The following is a 24,784-nucleotide window of genomic DNA, read 5'->3' as shown; positions in this document are numbered from 1 at the left end:
GGTTTCTTCTTTACAAAGCTTTTGCTTTTAAATGATAACAAATACTAAATTGGCTATTTTTTACACGTTGATTTTATTAATAAATAAATACAAAAATATTTCATATGCTTCAAAGTATGAATCGTGCGGTACAATATATCACAGTTGTTTTGATAAATAACGACATATATCATAAATAACATATAGCCAGGAATCAAGCTCTGATATGTAATAACTTTTCTCTCATACCTGCATGTGTAATACTGGTTGGTCTAGGACAATATACTCATGTCGCATGAGGCTGTATTAGGCCTACATGGCTATCCAGGCAATACAGCACATATATGAAAGATTCTTATGTTATTCCATATTGTGGCATTCACCGACTACTCATTAACAATGAGTAATCCGTATCGAACACGCCAATAAATACAATACATTTTAGAATACCTGAAGGTCGAGTATTTGGAATCGTTTTACACGACCATATCACTAGTCCTTCACTTGTCCGCTAATCCTGCCTATTTTATTAGGCTTATTTTCCCCTACGACTGCCGAGTGACTACAAACACATTGTCCTTGTATGAAGCTCACATCTTTTGATCGGATAAAACCAAACCACTCGAATGTCAACAAAGCATTTGGAATGACATAATGCGATGAAAACCTAAGCTAGAGTATCGCATCACCACCACACTGTGTAATATTAAAGCCATTGATCCACAATGTTTTTCCACAATATCATTTGTTACTCTACTGTCTTGAGAAATACCATATACAGAGAGATCCGAACAGAAACATTCCAATTCGTACACAATGAATGGACTGTACACAAATGCAGCAATTAACTTGAAGCTGTGAAACATACCGTCACATGTTTTATGTTGCATTAATTCAAAAAATCCATCCGTAAAAAAATCATATTACGGAGAACACAATATATTTATATGTCCAGGCCAAACGAACATTTTCTAGATTCCTTTCCTTAAGTGCGGTGTACGATAAATTTATTCATGACAACTAGCAGAGGTAGAGCATTTGTGTGCTACAGTAAGAATTAGAGATGTTTTTGTTAGATGTGATCTACAGCTGTGAACTAATAATCTCCACTGAAACATCTGCTCCTTTGGTCCTGGGTCGGGATTGGTATAGTGTAATTGTATTTATAAAGAAGATAATTTTATTGTTTCATTGTACTATGTTAATGTTTCCATAAAGTAAATCATAAGATTGCTGATAGCAAAACTTTAAAATACTTAATCAACAAATAGCTTATAGCAATAGTTCAGAGATCGTGACATCATACACATAAACGTATGACGTTTTGATAACATGAAGTCACGTTATTACGTCCATGGTTTTGAGTACACTTCACCATCCAACTCCAAGGAAAATAAGTCTAAAATTCCACGTTTTAAATTAAATATGCCAAAGTGTATTCACTGATGGTGTCATTGAAAATCCTCTTCCACAAAGCCTCTGCAAAGTTTAGAAACCTTTTCTACAACTTCGGCTTGGTTGAACAGTCCCATCGTTCGAAGAGAGTTTATAAGAAAATCCACCATGGACGATCGGACAGATTTCCCCCGCCATTCGCACAGGATTCGGAAGTTGGTATTGATTGGTTCCCGTTCGCAAGCTTCCAAAAGCTTCTGAATCGTTTCCGTGGATACCCCCATCTGAGTCCCTAGACGCTTGCATTCAGCATGGGAAAGGGCATGCGCTAAGCACATCAAACTGCTGTGGGAAAGGACATTCCTGGCAGCTATAAACAACAAAATGACGCAAAGTATTTACTTTATATGTTATCCACAAAACTGTATGATGATATGGTAGTTATCTGTATATAAACTATTGTACTAATCATTTGAGAAAAAAAAAACAATTATTTTATTGAACAAAGTGATATTTCACAGCTGTATACTTTGTAGAAATGATATTTCCGCGGTTACTTTTATGGGACTGACAATTTATTTCGTTAACTGTATAGATTGAGAAAGGTAAGTACTGTTGAATTTATCATAATAATTTTGACTCAATTACGGTTCCTTGAAGGACTAATCATTAAAGAACATTTAGGTACGAAACGTGTTGGATACATACATGGAACTAGTAAATGCTTAGAGGGCAAATGAAGTTCAAAGTATATTAAAACATCAACCTTCCCATTACATCGTATTACATAGTATTACATAGCACAAATGGCTTAAGCATTTTGCCAACATCCTAAGATGACATTTGGTTTCTCATATTCTGTACTTAGTACATGCTTATCTATCAATTCAAAGATAATAAACTGCAATCATGACAAGTGACGCAGAAGTAAATATCTGTTCGCCATAGTTAAGAACTCTGCATGAAGAAGATTTATTGTTACACCAAGCTCTTTAGTTATGTATGACACTATAACATGAGCTGCCTACCTTCGTCCCTGTGTTTCAGTTCCTCTCGGGAGTTATCCTTGTCGTGGTACTTTGTTGGAGGCCGGGACGTGATATCCTCTATTATAAGATAAAGTGTATGCAAAAAATCGTTCATTTAGATGTGTAAACAGTCAATGTATAAATATATATTTAGATTTTTATTTTGAAACAGCGATAATGTTACAGGAATTAGGGCAATGGGACTCTTAATAAACATGGAATTTCAAGTTTTCATACAATATGACCATCAGTCTTAATTGCGTTTAAGTGTGGTTGTTAGAAGAAGAATTAAACAAGAAAGTATAATTTTGAAGAATGATAATTAACAAGTTCTGTTTTTCAAACAAACAGAAAAAGAAAAATGAATTGCACATGTTGAACGTTTATAAATGATAATTAACGATATATATATATATATATATAATGTGATTTACCTGTTGCGAGCTCCGTGAGGTCCCGGATTGGAACAGACACTGTATGACATACTTGACCGGAAGTGACGTCTTTGAATATAAAACTTGCATTTGGTGGCTTGTCCTGATCTCTCTTGATTTCTAAAGGAACTTGTAAATGGTTGTCTGTGTTTTCTAGATAAGTAAGGGTATATTTATCTGTTAGCGGAGCCCCAATCACTCTTACTTGTCCATCCAGCTGAATGTTCAGAGTTTCACTCTGTCTAATTATGATGTCCTTTGACCTACTAGATTTCACCTCGATGAGGTTCTGTTTCGCTCTTTCGGAAACTGCCACAGGTATATTTACTTTTTCAATGATTTCCATCCAGAATGTTGTCAGTCCACGGTCTTTGTCTCGAAGTGTATTGTCTATGAAAGTACAAATGTTGCACATTTTCACTTTCCCAAACATGACTAGAAATTCCTTTTTAATTGTGTCCCGCATGTTCAGGAAGATTTTCTTTATTCTTGCTAATCCGACGCTTCAACAGAAAATAAAACGTCATAATCAAGCATCAAATACACCAAAATGGCAGCGTATCATGACATATTATGTAAGTTAGTAATTAATGTTAGTAATCATATTGAATACGCATACAAGTGGAATGGCTGATCTTCGACTTAAACAGTATCATTCGCTGTCATTGTCTTTTCTGTTGATAAACAATATGAAACCAAGCAAACAAGAATTCATTTTAAATGACATATCAATATAACGGAACAATAGGTAATCAAACGTTATAGTTCAAGGCGACATGGATATTCCACCAAGTTCTTAAAATTATCTCAAAGATACGCAGGCAAAATTCATGACAAGCGATGGTTTCCACAATCAATTGTTAAAGGACGGGGTCTATAAAATGATTGTGATGTTTCACATTGACGATGGTTTTAATTTTAACCATAAACATGTTCAATCGCTAACTGTTAAGTATTGAAAGAAACAAAAATATCTTACATACCATTACTTTGTGCGTTTAAGGTAGAATTAAAGCTTTGTGTTTCATGATACTTACCACCAAAGCCCCCGTGTTTGGACGCTATAGACGCCAGACTCTACTTTAGTAATGTGACACTGGGACTTGTCCATCACTTGGACCTGGTCACCACGGTAACGGATGACCACTATATGTGTGTCCTTGCCGTCATCGCCGTCGTCTCCGTCAACCGTCAGCTGGACTAGAATGTTTTTCTATATATCTAGTGACGAGTCTTTAGCGCAAACCTCCACGGCATCCGAGACTGCCACAATGCCTATGATACCGTCCGATGGTGTGTCTTTAGAGGACGGCCTTTCCTTCATCTGTTCTTCAGCACTAACAAACTAAAGCAAAGGAATATATACCATTTAAAGCAAATACGGACAGAGGAACTGTGAAATGATAGTGTTTGTGGAGTGATAGAGGGTTGTACAAAACAGACAGGAGCTAGGGCTACCATTCATATCATAGACAAGATTTTAATTATGCTCCATCTATAACTCTTCTGTTCCATGCAAGGTTCACAATCTGCTTACTAATGAAGGGAAGTTAACCAAAAATGAAAACAGAAATCATGAATATGAATGGTAAATACCATTGGTGTGACTACCTCTCTGTAAAAGATCGTATTAGCGATGGCGTAATTGAGTAAGAAAACCTGCAACCTAAGGTCTAAACAATAGTAATTGAAGTTGTACAGACAGAAAACATTAAGCAACATTGGTATTGGTGTCGTAATTACCTTTACCAAGACCTTGGTTGGATCTTGGACAGCACCATGTGGAAAGTTGATAAAAACTTTCGGATTCGATTGTGATTTAAACGTACACCCCTCAGGGACAATCTCCTCTTCGTCCGAAAGTTCCTCTATGTAGGCATACACCGCCTCCAACTCGTTTGTCTTAAATGATATTCGCATGTGTTCTGGAAGTACTTCCTGAAAATATGATTTTTTACTCTTTATTATGTGACAATAAAACACTATACATGTTTATGGTTTTTTACTGCGAACGTATATCTTTTTATTGTTAGGATGATGCATCATCTTTTGTGTTAAGTTACACCCTTTTCTACGATGTTACACATGGTGTCAAATGGTATTCCTATTGAAAAGTAAGAATCACAAGTCATGTACGCATCAATTTAAGGTCAATCAAAAGTTGGTACACACAGAATGCTAAAATACAAAAGTGTTCATGGTTACCCTCTCAAAATGTTCCAATATAGACCACGCTCCACCCTTCTTGATTTTCACAACAACTCGACTAGCGGCTCCTTTAGGAGGAACAGCGGTTATCTCCACTTCGACGTCCATGGTGGTCTTTAATGTAGCGTCACTGATGACGTAGATGTCTGACACGAGCATCTGGTCCCTGGAGAGGCCTATTTCCTCCAGCCACTGGACACGGTCCTTCATATCGCATGCGCCGAAGCGGCATTTAGCGAGCTCCTTGTGTATTTCCGGTCGGTAGAAGAGCCGAACGTTCTGATCTGACTCATCTTCTATACACACAGTCACCCTGAAAGGAAAGTGACGTCATAATTAAAGCCGCATTTATGGAGTTTATCTCCCCTAGGAACGGATGTAAAGAACAACACAACAAATATCACTCTGTTTGCACAAGCGAGATGATTAAACTCGATGATGTTCATATTTCTTCCAGAAAAGAAATTAATAGTTCAATAGCTCTTTACACCAATAGTTTGATACTCACTTTCCCGTGCTGAGAACATCTTCTGAGAACTTGTTATATTCCTTTTCTAGAGTAGTAAGGATCTCCGGTGCTTGTGGTGGTGGTGGCGGAGGGGGGCTGGCAATTATAAATAATATACTGATTTGTGTTCGGTATGCTATAACTCAGCAGATACATATTAAAGCCCATATTCCTTTTACTGACTGCTGCTGTAGCTCCTTTTTTTACAGATGTGATATAAAATGAAATATATAACAGGAGCCATAATGAGAATGATTGTCAATTTATTAATTGACTAGCATATCCAGAACAACTGGATAACGATTGATGCACCACGTAGATAATTTCACATTGTGCTTTCATAAACATAACATACATATGTTGGAAACTGATTTTCTTTTAAAGTAGTAAGTCATAGATAAACTGGCACGGTATATTAGGCACATTATTCAGTGTTATGTTTTGGTAATACTTAAGTAATATGCATAACAATATAAAGTCTCATTGAACAGCGTCCTCTTTACGTATATGAAATAGAAAAAAACATCCATGATTACTTACGCTTCTGTTTCCTCTACTTTAGTCTCTGTGGTTTCTTTTCCTTTCACACTTCCCTTTTTACCACCTTTACTACTTTCCTCGACTTTCTTGTCGTTTGTTTTTGTTTCTTCCTTTGTTTCTGGCTCCGCGTTTTGATTTGTGTCTGAGGGAGTTGGTGTCTCCTTGCGACCCTGGACGCTGTGAAAACAAACAATATATGTTTATACTATAAGGCAAACTATTTTGAGGTCAATTTGAACTAAAATAAGCTTGATCTCAGATTCACCAGATTTCACCTTTATTTATCTGAGAATACTTTGTCTGCGTATCATTAAATATATTGACATGCTTAAGTTATTATTGTTTTTCCATTCATTAGAGAATGGTCAGCAATTCAGCTTATTTCTGATATTCAAATATAAAACATTACATCGATCTGGCGATTTTTTTTTCACAAACATTGCCAAATTATCACAGAAATGGCAATGAAAAGGTAAGGAGAACCATTTTATTTGATTTATATGTTCGATATCTTGTGTAAAACATGTTAAAATTACTGGAAAACATGCGTTGATATATGTTTTCCAGTGACTGCATATCCGGAAATCTATTTAGATAACATACCCCGTGGATGACTCCTCTTTGATGGACTGAAGTTTATCGAACATCTTCTCCAGTGCTCCAGTGTAATCCTTAAACCATTTTGATTCCACGTGTCTGTAAAATACCATATTTTTTCTCTGAAATATTTTGTTTGATATATTTTCGAAAATGTTATCAGCTATCACTTTGTTTATTTTTCATGATGCACTTATCATATGGTAGGTGCAGAGTAGCCTTTGTGTAATCAAACGTGGATGTCTGAGGATGATGAGGAAGAGGATTTAAGGCTTTTATGTAACACTACATACAATCGGCTCTAGCTAGTTAAGATGCCATCATTCTTCATCAGGTGGGGTACTATCTGTTTAGACGTGAACGGTGGTGGGAGTTTTTGTTTGATTTTGTTACTGCTAAAAAGCATTTTTGATATTTATTGAACGTGTGTTTGGGTTTTCGAGAAAAGACATTAGCGGAATTGCTACAAATTAGCTGCAATGACCTATTAACTACGGTCAACTTGTACGCATTGGACCTGTGTCTGTATCCCCCGTCCCACAAAATTACATCCTCGAAACTTGAGTTCGAAACCCTGAGAATTAGATCGTCGTATGTATCGGGTATATTGCTATCAATACTATCTGTTAGTATAAGTTTTTCGGCTGACATATAAGTTCTCAAATATGCTAAAATAATTTGAGTTATATTTAGCAATACTAACTATACCTACCCGTTAGCCAGGAGTGGTTTGATCACGTAACATGACACGTGATTCAAACTAAATAAAGACCATGTGATCATTTCCATCATGGCGTCTGTAGGTCCGCCGTCATCCCTAAAACATAAGAATGATCACAGCAAATAATTAGAAACACCAAAAATTATTTATAAATACACATTAAAATACAGTATAAAGCGTGTCTCTTTCTCTTAAAACATGTACCCTAAAAAACCTTAAAGCGAATAGCAAAGAATTAGGCGATCTTATATTTAAAACTGTGCTAAATTTACACGGGGCTTCCCCATAATTTCAATGGTCAAAACTGGACACCGTAAGCAGAACTTGACCATCATTATGGTATAAAAGGACTTTTGGAAGGCCAAAGAACGCATTTAGACTGGTTTTCTTTGCCCGACTTTTCGCTTTTATAATAAGCTTAATAGGATTTCTAAAAATAAGTCGTACTAATTTTGTCACATACAACATAGCAGGGTATTTTCGCGGGAAGATATTTTCGTAATTTCGTAGGTTTCCGTGATGGACGTAAAATTCTGATCCGTCAAATATTAAGGGTTGTTTCAGTTACATATACCATTAACCCGCGACAATAACCGACCATATGGTATTAGTCTTTTGTATATACCTAATCGTGTGCTTGTCTTGAACGCAAACAAGAAAGTATAGCGTGTTAACTTACGGTTTCGCAGCATCTATGAGCTTGGACAGTGCTGGACATATTTCGGCCGACTTATCCACGGAACATTCAAGGAAGGAATCTCTCTGCCTGTAAATTTTGTATCGATGAATAAATGGCAGCTTTGTTTGAAAACACATTATATGAAAGGTGACACACAAACACATTACTTTTCGAGTTTTATTTTTCTTGAAAGAGGTAATATTTCAAGTATTTATTTTGAATTTAATTTCACATGTTCAGTTGATGTACTCAACTCGTTCTATTTATATAATTGTAAGACTAGCTGTTTCATTGTAGTGAAGAAACAAGAGTAAAAGAGTAAACTGCAACACCTACGCATCAGGAACCGGGAATTTCACAACGTCAGCAGTTACTGTTATCATTTTGACACACGTTGTGCACGTGGATGCTATTGTTTTAGACAGATCCATATACTCCTCCGACTCTGCCCAGTGTCTGGTTATGAAAAACAAAATAAACAGTTTGAATGATGTTGTTTCCATTGATATAATTCACATTGAAAATATATCTAACGAGACTAATTCATTCTAAATAGTCCTTATATGTTATTGGTGTCGGGTAATATTTTGATACGTTATGAGATCACTCACCAACAGAACAGGTTTTTATTGTAAATCCGTGCGTTACACAGACGTTATATCTTCATTTGGGTTTTGTGTGAACGGGAGCAAAATACGAGTGCTTTTCACGTGAATCTCGCATGAAATTTACTTGAAAAAGTTGACATAAAATTCACGTGAATTTCAGAGCCCGGCACAATAAAACTATTATCACACAGATATTTTTTCTCTAATAAGCCATATAATTTTACAAAGACTTGAGAAAAAAATCCATCTGAGAAAGTTTTATCGTGCCGGGCTCAGACTCCACTCACTAAAATGTTATGTTTTTCTTGTTTCATAGTCAGCAACATGATGCTATTAATTATTAAAAGCCACAAATTAGTAAATGGAATAGAGTACTCATGCATATTGGTTTAAACGACATTTATATTCATCATTTGGATTGCATTGATGAACATAAGAAATTATATGAATCATAGCTGATGCACAGTTTTACCTGTATAAGTACTGTATAACTGCACTTTTATCTTTTTATAAGATAGGTGTCTAGATTACCTGAAAGGATTACGTATGGCCGTTTTTCGTGAATTACAAGAATCATATTACCCGTATCATAAGGTAATTACCTGTGTGCTTTGTCTGCGGTCTAATCACACGAAGGCGTTGTCGAGTGCAATGCTGGTGATAGTGATACGGCGGTGCATGCTGATTACATATTAATATATGCTACTTTAGAATAGTGCGTTAGACACACATCTGTCTATAAGTACACTAAGGTTCCCAGATACTTGCATTTCATTAGCAGTGCACACTTCGGCATGCAAATTTTTATGGGAATTATTGCGCTAAGGTTTCCTTTGATTTCAAAGGTCGTATAGATGTGTTTACTGGAATCTTATTCCAAAGGGAAAACATAATTTCTGTAAACAGCGTCAACGGTATCATTTTGTCCAGGTAGGTATTATAACAATAAATCAAGAATGAAATTAAATAACACTTCACACTACATGTATCTGAAATGATAGGTGTTCAGTTTTGGTAATGATAATAAAATCTAATATTGGTATATACACTATAATAAGCAATTGGTCAAACCTTGGTATGTATTTGGCAAAAATTATATGAGTAGTATGGCCCTGCAGGTAGGGCGTTAGAATTATACCTGCTACCCCTACTGCATGATCGTAAAAGGCGACTAAATTTGGGATTTTATCTTTTCTCTTCTTCCTAACTGACTTTATGTTTCCTAATGCCTCCCTTGGCACCGCCTCACTTTTGGCCTGGAGTTGAGCGTTCGCCCCTGTGAGGAAGGCTCTGGGTTCTGTCCCCTGGCCGAGACACACCATAGTCTATAAAAGTGGTAGTTTCAACTCCTGCTTAGCGCTCAGCATAACGGGAGTGGGACGACTGGTTCGCCCGTTGTCAGTATAATGTGACCGGGTGGGGTGTGTCGCTAGGTGTCTTCAGCGGCATGCTTCAGTGATATAGCACTATAAAAAGGGCAACAGTTCCACTATACTAGAAGACACAACACGAATATACCACAGTCTCCCAAAACACGCACCTCGCACACATACACGCAATACACCGCATTCATGGGAGGCCGTCCTTACATGACCCTGGCAGTTAATAGGACGTTACTTAATCAAACAAACAAATATGAGTAGTAGCATTACGAGTATGAAATATATATATAGAGAAGTTTTAGCGTAACTAAACATAATTTGTGTATGAGTTGACAATCAAGTAGTATTATCCTAATGATATCTATCTGTTTGATTTAACAATATCTTTTTTCCTGAAAGCTCTTGTTTGATTCAAACCATATTAATCCAATATATAATTTCTTCTCTTATATTTGTATCTTAAGATGCTGTCATTAAGTATGAAATTGGATTATTTTTCAAGATGATATTACTTGATCAGCTGCATCACTTACTGTTTGAGTGAAATGATACAGTCCACGGTCAGTTTGACACATGATGACCACAAGGTAAGTATGGCCGGACATGTCTTCTCGTAGTACCTTGTAGTAAAAAGACTTTAGGGATTAATCTGCTAGTTAGAAACATTTGATAAGGTCGACGACACATATTTTACCGATTAAAGTTTCCAATCACGATTAAAGGGACCTTTACGTGAATATAACCATTGACCTATTTTAAAACACTTACACCAAGCTTAGTATTAACATGATTCATTCATATATCTGGTGATATATCACTATATTCAAGTTGATTAATTATCAGTGATATGTTTAAAAGCGAAATACGTAAACATTTCCACACCACATTTACAGGATGTGTCTACATTTATCGAACGTATAGGGTATCTTCGTTTCATAACAATTTCATATGAAAGTAGCGTTCCTTTGATATAATATTTTATGTTTCTTTACATATTAAATAACCAATTAGTAATATTTACTTTGCAGTTTGTTCTGGATCATCAGCAATGGTAGCGTTTATGTCCATATAAATGCCAATTATGTACTGGACCACAGTTCGAAACTCCTCAAACACAGAAGACAGCTTCGAGGCCTCGTCTGTACTGATGCTGTAATAAACACCCAGTAAGTAAAGATCAAAATGTCTCTCCTGTTATATAGTTTATATAGGTGATGTTATTATAAAATAAAGCGGTGTATTTTTGTGTTAAATCTCCATATAACATACAGATCTATTCAAGTTAACCTTAATAATATTTATTTTTTAGGTAATAATTAACTTATCAACCAAATGGTCCTGTTACCAATCAAAATAAATCTGTACGTTAAAACAATAGACAAATCAAGCAAGTTATTAGGTATTTACTAATCATTTCAATCATAGCGTTTGCAATTAAATTGATTATGCAGTTTCAAAAAATTGCGTAGAATACAAGGCTTGTATCACACAAATATCCAATGACAGAATTTCACAAATGAGATATTAGCCTATATAATAAAAGACAAAATGAACAAACAAAAGGATCAATTGCTGGAATTTTCTGCAGATGGAAGATTTCTTGAAGATTGTGAACAACTATTTGATTTCAGAAGACTTATAATCATATGAATATACCTGTCCATTAATATCATCTTGCCCTTCACCTTAGTACATGTGCGGTAGGCACTTGGTAGGGCGAAGTCCTCGACCCGCCTCCACGCATCACTAGGAAACAGAAATAAATATGTCACGATTTTATAGCTGAAATGATTATACAAACAATGGAGAATAGACAACAGAAAAAAAATCAAAGATATTCATTTATAAACAATGTATGTATAAGTAAGCAATACAGTTATTTTGTAAACGCAATTATTTGGTACAGTTTAATTATTTGGTAAGTAAAATTGATTTCGGAGAAGTTAGATCGTTGACAAATGTTATGGTTGCTTAATATAAGACACACTGACAATATACATGTAATTAGCGCACTTTTCGGTCCACAAATTTGTGTCACCGCAAAATTAGATCTTTTTAATTCTATGTGTTACTGTATCACTATTGTTCAGGAAACGCATTTTCTGTCAATATTGCTAACTTCATTTATGATACCGATTTATTTTTGTTTTTAGGTTGGTCGAACTATTCATCATATCTTTTCGTTTGATTTTATTCAAGTTTATTTTGTTTTAATAATATTTAGTTTGAACTGTAATTAAACCATCGTTCAAAAGAACAGGGATTTAAATTCTCGCTTCGTATTGATTCCCTTAAATGTTCTTAGGTGTTTCGTAAGCTTACTTAACATTTCTCTAAGAATTATGTGAAGCTAGAGACTATCAAGAGCCTATGTTTTGTTATTTTTGTCGTTTATGGTACATGTACATACTAATGTTAATAATAATAATATATTTATGTTGGTTAAACATTATCACAACACAAGACTGGTTGAGTAAATAAAATGAACGAGTACATTGAACTATAATTATATGGTAAAGGTTACGCATGGATGATATGTACGGACTTAAGCCTCTGCCCAAGTATCAAGTATACCTTAGACTTTGGTCTGAAATGGGAAAGATGGAAAGAGAAAACAAATCCGATTACTACATTTCTTCACTCTCTTATTACGTTCAGCAACTTGAAAGAAAATAATTTTCATTTTCAATCAACATCTCACAATGCCTGTCTTAATATATAAGAAGTTAATGCGTAGCCGAGATATCAACTCACCGAGTATTAAATTGACAGGTCACTTCTATAATAGGTATATCACGTTTCATATTAATGTGATATATATATATATATTATATATATATATATTCCATTCAAATTGACAACCCAGTATATTTTCTAACTTACAAATACAAGACATTAAAGTTACATGAGTAAATAAAATCTACATGCATTCATGCATGCCTAGTAACGTAGCATTATTATTCAGATTTGATGAGACCATTTTTTACCAAAGAACTATTGAAAGAGACAGACGGCTAAAATCTGAAAGAAAGATAATTATATATCATGTTTGTATACCGCCTGACATTTGTAAGAAAACGATCGTGTGGGGTTGAATCGGTGAAAGTGTAAAAAAAATTAAATGTCATACCCGCTCTAGATTACCGACCAACATGCACAAAGAAAATAATTAAGTTTACGTTTTTTGTCAGACCCCAGTTAACAATATCCTTTTGAACTATCTAAATGATGAGCGATTATTGTTTTACAAGATTCTGTCATTTTGATATGGATTATTAGATTAAGCTGACAAAGCTTCATAGACAAATTCACTTTGTGTGATCTAATCGTTACCTTGCATCAGAACAATTATCTGGGAATATAGGTAAAAAATTCGCTAAACAGCTATGTGTACTGATCTGGATACAGTTTGTGAAAAGTACAGCAAAGTTAAGCACATGCTATAAATACATTATAAACAGCTATGTGTACTAAACATCAAGGTGTCAACAACGTTCGGACGATGGTATTATTACAAAAAATATATAGTTGTTTAGATGTGTTCTAATATCAATGACATGTCCCTTCTTGTCTTATAAACAAACGGAATATATTATATGTTGATTCTCTAGATCGAAATGTACTATTGATAAGGCGACATTCACATCAACCCGTTATCTAAAGTGTAACGTAAACCCTTTTTAATTTAAATAGAAAAGATAAATTGTTACTGCTAAAGTAATATTTGATATTGATATATGTATATACCCCACAAGTATATCAATCAAATGAATAATTGATAAAACGTAAATTAAAATACCCTGAAGCCTCCTGAGGCTTTGTAACCCGTAGAATAAATCATCATTCTGAAATATCTATACACGCGTCATATACAAGACATTGTCACGAACTCTTTACTCGATAAAATGGGGCATTATAGACTATACAGATAAAAACTCTAGGAAATGAACCTTCCGTTTCAACACAAAACACACATCATGAGTACAACAAAAGGCAAATCCTGACGATAAATGGCACATGCCATTTAATAAATATGTTCTCAAATGCCGAAGTGTCCATAATGAAGAATATTATATATTGACAGTTTCGAGAGATTTCATCTCAATTTTGTTATCTGGTGAAACGCCACTATATAGCAGTAAAACATACTTCACCATTTTAATTGCTAAAATACAATTATAAACCACAATGGATCGTATGTTTAGTATTACTGCGTTTATTGTTTCGGTATATGTCTTGGTTTGTGATTTTCCTGGTTAAGCTGACAATAAACATGCCACCTGGCACGGTAACGGATGCTATGATGGTAGATTGATCTATGTTCGCTATACAAAAGTAGCACGTGGTAACTTAAAAGAAAACAAATACAATATGTCAGAATATAATTTTTGCTTCATAGATATTTCTCTACGTCAAAGGTGACTAGAGTGACAATTGTATCATACTGTATAAATCATATATTGCTGCTAGTTATAACATACCTATATGCTTATAATTTCATATGTATTGATTATTTTGAGTTGTCAAAATCCCTAATGACTTATTTATTTTGGATTGATTTTATTCATACAGACACTTTTTTGTATACGAGAGTTTGTATAAATTGATAAACATTTCGAGTTAATTCTCGTGGGAAGAATTAGGCTCCACATACAAATGTGATCATTCATGAATAGAGCTCTTTGCACCCAAATCCAAATGTTAATATTCTATGTTTTCTTTGTTGTGTTGATGGTCATATTACGCTAGTATTGGTCGCCGTCATCAAATCAGACGCGACATACAATGCTGCATTTACCGCAGGACACTGTAACAATTATTTTCTCAAACTTTTTCTTTTTCTTATCTCTTTCATTATCCTTTCATTTGTACAGTTCTATGTAAGATATGTTTTACTTAATTAGTCGTTTAAGTATATATTTGTGGTGGAGATGTTAAATACTAACCTTGGAATAGAGAACTCCTCAAGTGATCTCCAGATCTTTTTTATATCCAAGGCCAGGATGACAATAGGATCATCCTTCTCCTTCGCATATCTGTAAATAGCATTGATTACAATTACTTCAAAGTTAATTATGAATATATATAAGTTAAGTAATTAGTTAAAACAACACCATTTTAACTGTAAGTGCAATTGTTGAGATAAGTAAACACAAACATAATACAAAAAAAGGAATCCTTTTGGAGTAATGTATACTTTAATCATACACCATTAGAATATGTCAACAAGATCAATGCGATAATGATCATCAATATTCGTCTTTGAAACAAGGTTTTTCTAGCTAACTAGTAAACATTCAACTAATGTAGCTGTCCTTCGGAGTACTGGAAGATCAAAGTAAGATCTTGTGTTTTATCCCAATAATACTTATGCTAGGTGAACGATCTGATTGTCAAAGTGTATAAACGAAAGTTTATCTCTGCAAATAAATATCTACTTTACTCGTGTGGAAAGATATTTCAGTTTGGTTTTATTTGAAACGAACACTACATTTGGTTTACAGTTAATACGAAAGAACTATCCATGTAAAATTAATAAGCAATGTTAGACTTATATGTCTATTAAGAATTATAATTTTATTATTATTATTTATAACAAAACGCAAATCAACAAAACCATAACGTTGATACAGGGTATCACACAAGAACACTCTCGAACTTGAATAATGTTCTGTAACAGTCGAATGAGGCTAACGTAAGACTCCTGCAGTGTACATATACTAGGGTGATTTCATTTCTTTGACGTACATACCGTTGTTTATTTTATTGTTGTGTTAATTTACTTAAATCGTTTCTACTTCCAGTAGACACACCTCATTAAACCTCGAACTATTGTGAACGGTAATCTATAGATATCGTATTTTAACGATCAACATCAATTATATTCTCAAGTTTGTATTTAGAAATCTCTTTAGATAGTTTAAATTCTTTTCCATTTATGTTGATAATTGGATGAAGGTGAATCGAATCATTTAAATCCCCATTAGCTTGAGAAATAAATCGGGTATGAAGCTATTGGAAAAGTATTGAGACCGTTATGATTGCGTTTTCTTATCGGTGTTATGATTGTACCGTGAATATAAGAAATCTCCACGGAAGTAATTGTAAAATATGTGTATAGTGTAATGCTTATATGCCGGTAAGGCAGCTCAATTATTGACGTTGTTTTCGCTCTTAGTGTTTGCTGTTTAAAACTACAACGATAATGGATTTAACATGGATTAAAGGATTTGCGTTAATATATTTCTTTTCCTTCAGGCGTGGCACAAGGTGGTCACGTTGGACTGTGTACACTTAGTTATGTGACACTCACTTCACATATAGACGCGTTTAATAATTCACACGTACAAAGTATGTATATAGATAGATTTTACTTTCAAACTTCAGTGGATAAACATATAGCAGAACATTTACGTGTTTTATGTTTCCATTTAATGCAACGAGTTTGCTTCATTATTTGTCATGGTCTCCTATCAGACAAAACTCCCAAAGTCCTGCACAATCAGAATGTTTTGAACATGCAGAGTTTTGTTTTTTGGGTATTTGTAAAAGAAAATTGTGTATTTTAGGAAATTGCATATCTTAATGACGATCTCTTGGTGTATATCCTTGAGTGACCAAAGAATACTTCGTTGCACATGTGTCACAGGTAATTGGGTAAATCATTTTATTTTAAAGAGATTTAATTTCTAAAACAGGAATCGTTTTTCGCCACTTACCTCAAGATCAATGAAAATGTCTAAAGCATACATAAGTTTCATCAATACAGTATCTTAATTCATAACAGTATAAACATTTTGAAGACCCAGACCAATAGGGAAATGTTTTAAAACATAACCAAACAACAAACTAATTGAAACTTGGTCTTTGCGTGCTATGTAGACAATATTCTGACGTAGTACGTGTACGTGTGAATGATATGTCATATAATGATACATAGACAAACTGTCGGATTGTTCCGACAACTTACATCACTGTTACCATGTACCCAGCTTTACCAATATTTACCAAACTAAAATATACCAACGGTCTTGCTTTATAATGTATAATAGCATATGAATGTACATTATATGTAACAGTCCTTTGAAGTACGCGAGCTGTCATAACACATGTGTTATATTGTACAAATTAATGATTATATATTATTTAAATGGCCATAACCAGCATAATATGCTGTTTAAAAAGCAGCGTAAAATCCGTTGCACTTCCCGTGAATTCTACAGACATGATAATATCATTTTTTAATATACGGTTCATTTGTATAAATGGATTTCATAAATTTACAGTGTTTAATCGAACTGCACTATGAACTTCGAAACTCAAGTTTGTACGGAAAACTGTGAGTTATAAAGCGGCCTAAAGACGAAACGGTTATCACCATGCGTTCAACGTAGGCAAGTCAACTACACTGTATATTGTGTATTACCATAGGTAGAATGAAAAAAGTAGTACATGTAACAGTTTAAGATAGATAATATATGCATTTATGATTTATATATAATGGATACAATCATAACTGTGTCCGTAGCAATATGACGATTCATATGATTCATGGTAAATTCCATATCTGATACTATTCTGTGTAAACTTTCCATTCGTTATAGTGAACCTGTCAAGCAATTCCGATGACAAAATATGAGAGAGTATGAATTGATACATCTTTATAGTTGATTAACATTGATACCAAACTTCATTTCTCTTCTTTAACGTTACTACCTGATAAAACAAACCATTGGCGCTAAAAAAATTAAATAAATGTGGTTTGTTATTGCTTTCATACGTAATATCATTTCCATATCATTCCACTTACTTTTTCTTCGCGAGTCGCATTTTCTCCTCTCTGATTTTTCTGAAAAAGAATTGAAAAAGAATCACTGAATGCAACAAAATACATGAAATGCATAAACATCACAAAACAAACTTTATTAGTTTGATAGTAATAGTGAGAGTCCTATAACTATTGATGTTTTATAAGTTAAATCAATGGACAATTTAACGGCGACCATAATAAGATATACATACTTTTATATGTTTTGTTCCTTGTTCATTTATATCTCAAGAAATACATAATATTTTTTATTGTCGACATGTTCTAATTATCAATACAAATTGCGTGTCCAATATCCATGTGCGATATAGAGACAGTCGTGTGTATGATATACCTGGCTGCTCTACTGAACTTTTATTAATAATCATTGAAACTCTATCATGAACATTGTATACAAAACCGCTAATTATATCGGTATTATACTGTAACAAGCCTACTGAAAATGCCCCAGAGAAGAGAAGAAAATTACAACTCCACATTATCAGCAACTAACATCAACCGTTTTCCGCAACTACACTGAATAAAGCACGTGAAGTTTTCAATTCCCGATTGAATCATTTTCCATTTCTAAGCCCAGACATCTCTGGAATCTATCCTTTTTAAGTTTATTTGTTGGTTGGTTGAACGTCCTACATGCATTTAAGGGAGGCTGTAGTCTGTTCATGACGTGTCTCTATAGCGTTCTCTCAATGACGTATGCTGCCATAACAAAACATACCATCTGTTCACATTTTACTGACAATGGGCTAACCAGGCGTTCCATTTCCTTTACGCTCAACTTCAAGCAGGAACAGAAACTTTATAGATTATGGCTTGTCTTGACAAAGGAACAATACCCAGAGCCTTCGTCACATGGAAAATTTTATGTTTAATGTCGCATATCTCGGTATTCGATAATTAAATACAGAATACATTTACTAGTATTTTGATTTTTGTGGTGTTATTATAACAAGGAGAATTACTGCACCCGGGTTAGAAGTATATTTATATGAAGGATCTCAACATTGAAGACCAAGAGTATTACTAAACATTGTATACGTTACCACTGTAATGCATTTCTGTAGTTTTATTTCTAGACTATCCTTCGTATTGTGATTTTCGTGGTTGTTTTCATATCAGAATACCAGTCAGACATAATTGACGTAATAAAATAATTACGAATTCAAAGTAGTATGAAGGGTGCCAACATCGAGGCTCAAGACGCTTATCATTAGGGAACACACCGACGTTTTATTCCCCGAGATTTCTCTTTCCTGCTTGTCTCCCATTCCATCTCGGACATTTAGTATGTGGTATTTATCTATTTGTTAAACTTCTTGTCGAAAATATCATCACTAAATTCACAGAAAACGTACATAAAACGCTTCGTTTGCTCGAGTAATCAAATTTAGGGTAAGGTTTGTTAATATCGACTCCAATATCGATTTCAATATATCATTACTGATTTCAATATATATATTGTTTTTTTAATTTAGAATATATGAATGACTGCTTGTTTTAGTTATTCATGATCCATGTTAAATTAAATAATATAATGTTTTATTGAAACATAGCGTATTTAGTTTTAGCGTGATGTCTCTGACTCACAGTTACCGATTTTTATGGGTCTGTAACTTAACAACCCTTACGTGTTGTACCTTCCTGCAGGTAGGTACATGAAGATAATAATGGCTTTACGGCAGCTCAAAATCTCATTACCACTTATTAATAATTATTCAAAGATCATTTCACTATTTTTTTTACAAACCTTCTGTTGTTTTCCATATATTTTTCCAAAACGTAGGCAAAATGTTGGCCGTCCATTTTGAATGTCCATGAATTCACCCACAAATTATATCGATACAATCAAACGTGTGTATGTTACTAGACGCTAGGGGATAAACTGTACTAATCTCATATATACTAGCTTACCTCTATAATTACACGGAGTAGCATTAGGGCTAGGTAATATGCTAACTATATACAGTTTCTTGTTCATTCTAATTACGCCGAGAGTAGTTATAAAAGATCCCATATAACTATTCCTTTGTGTTTATGGTAAATGTCGGCATTCTCTGGTATTTAATTTCCGTTGACTGATAATCAAATTAAAAACTTCACAGTCTATGACACGAATGCCTGTAGGAAGGATCCCCCAAAGGTTATGTTCTTAACTTAGCACCGCCTATGTTTGGTGAGTTTGATATCCTAAAAGGAACTGGCGAGGGTGTTATTTCACTGCATGATATCATTGTACGAAAACTTAAAATACAATGGAAAAGTAGGCAGAAAAAACGAATAATTATAAAGTTTGTTATACGAAACCAATACACTTTCTTTATTGATTCAATGCTGGGATATATAGTTTTAAAAAAATGATAACCTAATTGTGATCATCATAGTTGCCTTATGAATCTTCAAATGATTAAATTTAGTGTTTTCATGAGGAAAAGTATTCAAATAAATTTTAAAAAAAATTGAAAGAAAAACGAATATACTGGTGTGGGAAACAGTGAAACTTGATATAAGACAGTGTATCTTATGATTATCCCAGTTTGCGAACATGGTCAGGGTCAACAGACTACAAGCTAACAAAGCTTACTAGGAATGATTTCTTCCTCCTTTTTCCTGGTGCCATGACCCTAAATCTACTATCCTGAACTTAAACAAGAGTTCCCTTTCAAAGTTTAGTTTATAGCTATTTATCGACAGGTTTTAATCAGAAAGAATAAAAACAGTTTATGTGTGTCTCTAAATGAAAGTAACAGTTCCTTACGCATCCAAGATTGGTATTGTAACCAAATTCTACGCGCAGAATATCGTTACGTCGGATTAATACATATTGACCACTCTTTGGCGAAGAAAATCGTATCGACTACTTAACTGTGGATAGAAACTTTAAATGTAGGGGCGTGACGATTAAAGGATTATTCATAAATGTACGGGATCAATATAGTAGATTTAAATCCCACTTGTTTATTGAATTCGAGTTATAAATATAAACACACATATGACGTTTTACAATGCAAACAACGAGTTAGAATTTTATGTTATTTCAAATTACATTTCCTGTGTCGAAATACTCAATATAAACCGATTCTGGTCTCCCAGTGTTACCATTTTAATTTTGCGCCATGTCAAACACACTTTATTTAAGATTATATTCTTTTTCACACGTTTCTTAAAATTGTCTCCCTAAATTTCAATTCTCCTTTTGTTATCCAACACTTTTCCATTCTCTTTTCCTGAATAATTTCCATTTCGTGAAATTTCGTACTTATTAAATTACTGCTACATAATAGCCATTTTCTATTGCTATACATGTGCATCTTCAATAAATGAAACGGTTCTATAAATTTACGAATTATTTATGACATGTCAGAAAGAAAATGTTGATGCCTAATGCCCGTGCGTGTAAATAAAGTTTTTAACCGTTATCCTCACCAGCCAGGTTTAACATTAAACTACGGTATCACACCGTCATATTGTATGTGTCTTCCATAACTTTTTCTTTGTCATTTCTATGACTACCTTGATGACCTGGTCCTCTCTCTGTACGTGTTTTCGCTGTTAACTTCCTTAATCCGTCCGTAATATCAAAAGTTCCTGGCATCTACTTACAATGTTGACTGGACTTCAGATCCTTCACATAGCGACTCCAAAGTCTACCAGGCGTGTTAGTACTGTTCTTCTGCAATCCATATACGTTTACTGATTTGCACATCTTTAGGAACAAGAATGGTACCTAATGTTACAGTTTATATGTGCATAAGCCAGGTGACAGGTTTTGGTGTCTTCTTATTATAAATGCTTCTTATAACAATGCTTTGGTAGTAATATTCTTGTCATCACCACACTATTGTATTTGTAGTCCGATATTTACCTCTATGAAGCCCTTATCAAAGCCAATCGTTCGTGTTTTCGTCCATGTTTCGTGAAAACATTGGGAGACAGTAGTTAGTAAGAGTTTTGATTGGTTGGTAGATTAAAATGATATTAACAGTCATTGTATATAGCGTGTGAGCCGTAGTCCTGTTAAAAGAAAAGATAAAATTTCAAATTTAGTCGCCTTTTACGAATGGGGGCCTACGTACATGGCAAAACAGAGTATAGTACCATGTTCCTGGACGGTTGTCACACTCACGTATGCTGTTAATGTATATATAATGTCCTTACTTTTGCGGATGTTAGTGTGTGGAAATGGCATGAACAAGATGTTTTTTCTGATCGATTTTCTCTTCGAATCAAAGATGCTGCAGCAAGAAGGCCTTCATTTCAGCAGAGATCTTTCAATCTATGATGCTTCAAGTGGTAGTGAAGCAGTATGACGTGATCTTACCTATTTTGATATGGAAGATTGGTGTAAGGAGGGCGTCCCCCTGTCAAACCCCATGTTCAACGCTTTCATTTCACCATTTGACTTTACTGTGCACCCTTTTCCATCTCTGGGCATTTTATTTTACGAGGTATGCTTTTCTTGTATTTCCATTAACGTTTCCGGAGTCTTTCTTTAAGTCTTTGTATATTCAGATGACCCTTTGACAGACTGCTCAGCATTTTGGCGAACATTCTAGCACTTTTCCATAGGATAGGATTATATATATATATGTTATTGGAAAGTTTAAACAGTCTTTTGATAATAATCCAATTGTTCTCATACTGTACATATCACAATATTTGTGTTACAATCTATCTCATGACCAAAATCCTTGTGCTCATTTTGATGGGTCATGACCAACTGATGAATTAACATTGAACCTATTACCACTAGTATCGAGAATAAAAATTACTGGTTTATTAAACAGAAAACAATAAAAGAGTTGGGTATATGCCATAGGGATGAACATACTAGTTTTATGTTCACTCAACTTATCAGCTTTGGCATGATTTCCCAAATATCGGGACCGATACGAATCCATTGGTTCTCAAAAGTCATGCAATAACATTTACTTGCTTGTCATTTCCTTCCTCGTGTCAACTCCTAGGTGCAGTTTCTCATAGCTGCAGTTTCAATGTTAGACTATAAACAAGGTCCAGTTTACAAAATCCACGGATATTCTCCTTGTTCTTATAAGTTTGTTGATCTTCATGATTCTCCAACAGTCATCAAAATAGTGTCGAGCAAAACTAAAAATTTAAGTCAAAGTAGACTGTTTCCATAAACTTACTGATTTAGAAACACATAAAGATCAAAGTCGCAATGTAGGATGATATAAAGGCAAATACACATAGGAGTGTTCTTCGACTGTAAGCACTGATGAAATCAAAAACCATTTTTGTTGAGAAAAAACAATGTGTATTGTTGATATTGTAAAGCATATTTAGCTCATACTGATGTCAAGAGGATGTCTCCAAGATAAGGACCAATACTTAAATGACTGTTGGGTTAACCTGGCGAAACAATGGGAACTGGAAGACCAGACTACTCACGTTATTTGAAATAGCATATATCTAATGATTTACAGAAAGTTAACATTGAAATAACAAAAATGCATGAACATAATTTGTCAAGTTTGGATCAAAGCGCCACTGAATCATCTGTTAATGTGTTCCAATGAGTCGTTAAACATGTGTAAAAACCAGACAAGAGGGTTTCTCTATAGCTAAGTATCCTAGACAGTTTTATAAGAGCATGCAAACAGTTAAACACAATGTTGTTTAGATATGCAAACAAACTGACGTCATTTAAATATTTTCCGAAGTATGAATAGCAAGTGTTGTTGTGACATGATTCGACGATAACGTCCACTTCATGTGTAAAATCAATTAAAATATAAAAAAGGCTTGAAATATATTAACATACTACTACTATGGATAAACGAACTTTTTGACGTATTCCATATGAATAGAAAACGAATCACAGCTACATGTAGCTGTCGGATGTGCCGATGCTCATCACAATATACTGTTCTTATGTTCCGATATAACACCAATATGGTTTCAAACGATATACTGATATCATATTCAAGATAACAAGACACAGTAGGAGATATGCTGTGTTAGGATAGTAATTTTAAAGTCTCTGTGACAAGAAATAAAAACAATTACACTGACCACGAACACCAGACGATTTGAGTAACATTTACACCGTTGTCAACAGCTACAATCAGGGTATGGGCGAGATGATATTTGGCCAGCTTAGATATAAACAAGGACGTCATATGCATATTTATAAAATGATTAAAATGATGATGACGACACTACCTTTCCCACCGCGTGGTATTTATTCAATATAATCAAACAACACTGAGATACATGTGGCTTATTGTTTCTTCACTCCATAATGGTTCGTGACGTCACTATACAGCCTGATAATCCATAACGACACGTGCTACCTTTAGGTGTCCTTATGAAGCCTACTTTTGTTCTCTCTATAAAAACACAGGAGTACACAAGTTCATTATAAGTTTGGTCTTATCAGCTCGTCAGTTCAACATACATTACACAATCTTTACATGGAATTTTCATAAACACATACTTTGCACAAACGCTCAAACCAAAAACAAATGTAGCTTATAAACATACATATATAGAGAGAGAATTACACGTGATGTCTTTGTGAGTTACATGTTCATTTAGTTGCACAATTGAAATACTCTGATTGTCTAACTACATGTGCCGGGTAGGTAGTATTTTCTGACGATAGTAGTTCAAAGTTTTCGTACTAGATATATATTCAATTTATCTATATACCTCTGGAGTCACATAAGGTACACTATCTTTTTTTCGTTCAACCTTTGTGTAATATGATGATGTGTTGGTTCACTCCATCCAGGAAAGAAATAGACAAGAAATACACAAAACTATCCATTTTCTTTTTGTTATTTTCTAATAAAACACTAATCACATTATTATTCATACATATTGCCAGAATATCTATATTTTGTCTACACATCAC

The 24,784-nt window shown here is 34.2% G+C and overlaps 1 protein-coding gene across 1 annotated transcript; it reads right to left on the bottom strand.

Moving 5' to 3' along the window:
* Positions 1–54: 54 nt before the first annotated feature.
* On the bottom strand, positions 55–19,791 carry LOC138314807 (uncharacterized). The gene is given in 18 exon segments (XM_069255357.1): positions 55–1,744; positions 2,403–2,480; positions 2,837–3,339; positions 3,874–4,181; positions 4,580–4,774; positions 5,042–5,357; positions 5,553–5,648; positions 6,093–6,269; positions 6,696–6,788; positions 7,402–7,506; positions 8,090–8,176; positions 8,426–8,545; positions 10,613–10,699; positions 11,101–11,229; positions 11,736–11,825; positions 15,026–15,115; positions 17,890–17,928; positions 19,655–19,791. Coding segments are annotated over 18 exon segments (2,883 nt in total). The 5' UTR covers positions 19,711–19,791; the 3' UTR covers positions 55–1,430.
* Between the last annotated feature and the right edge of the window lie 4,993 nt (positions 19,792–24,784).

This window comes from Argopecten irradians, chromosome 2, assembly GCF_041381155.1.
Source record: "Argopecten irradians isolate NY chromosome 2, Ai_NY, whole genome shotgun sequence".
Lineage (NCBI taxonomy): Eukaryota > Metazoa > Mollusca > Bivalvia > Pectinida > Pectinidae > Argopecten > Argopecten irradians.
Note: the sequence above shows the minus strand (reverse complement) of the source record. Positions and strands in the feature narration are given on the sequence as shown.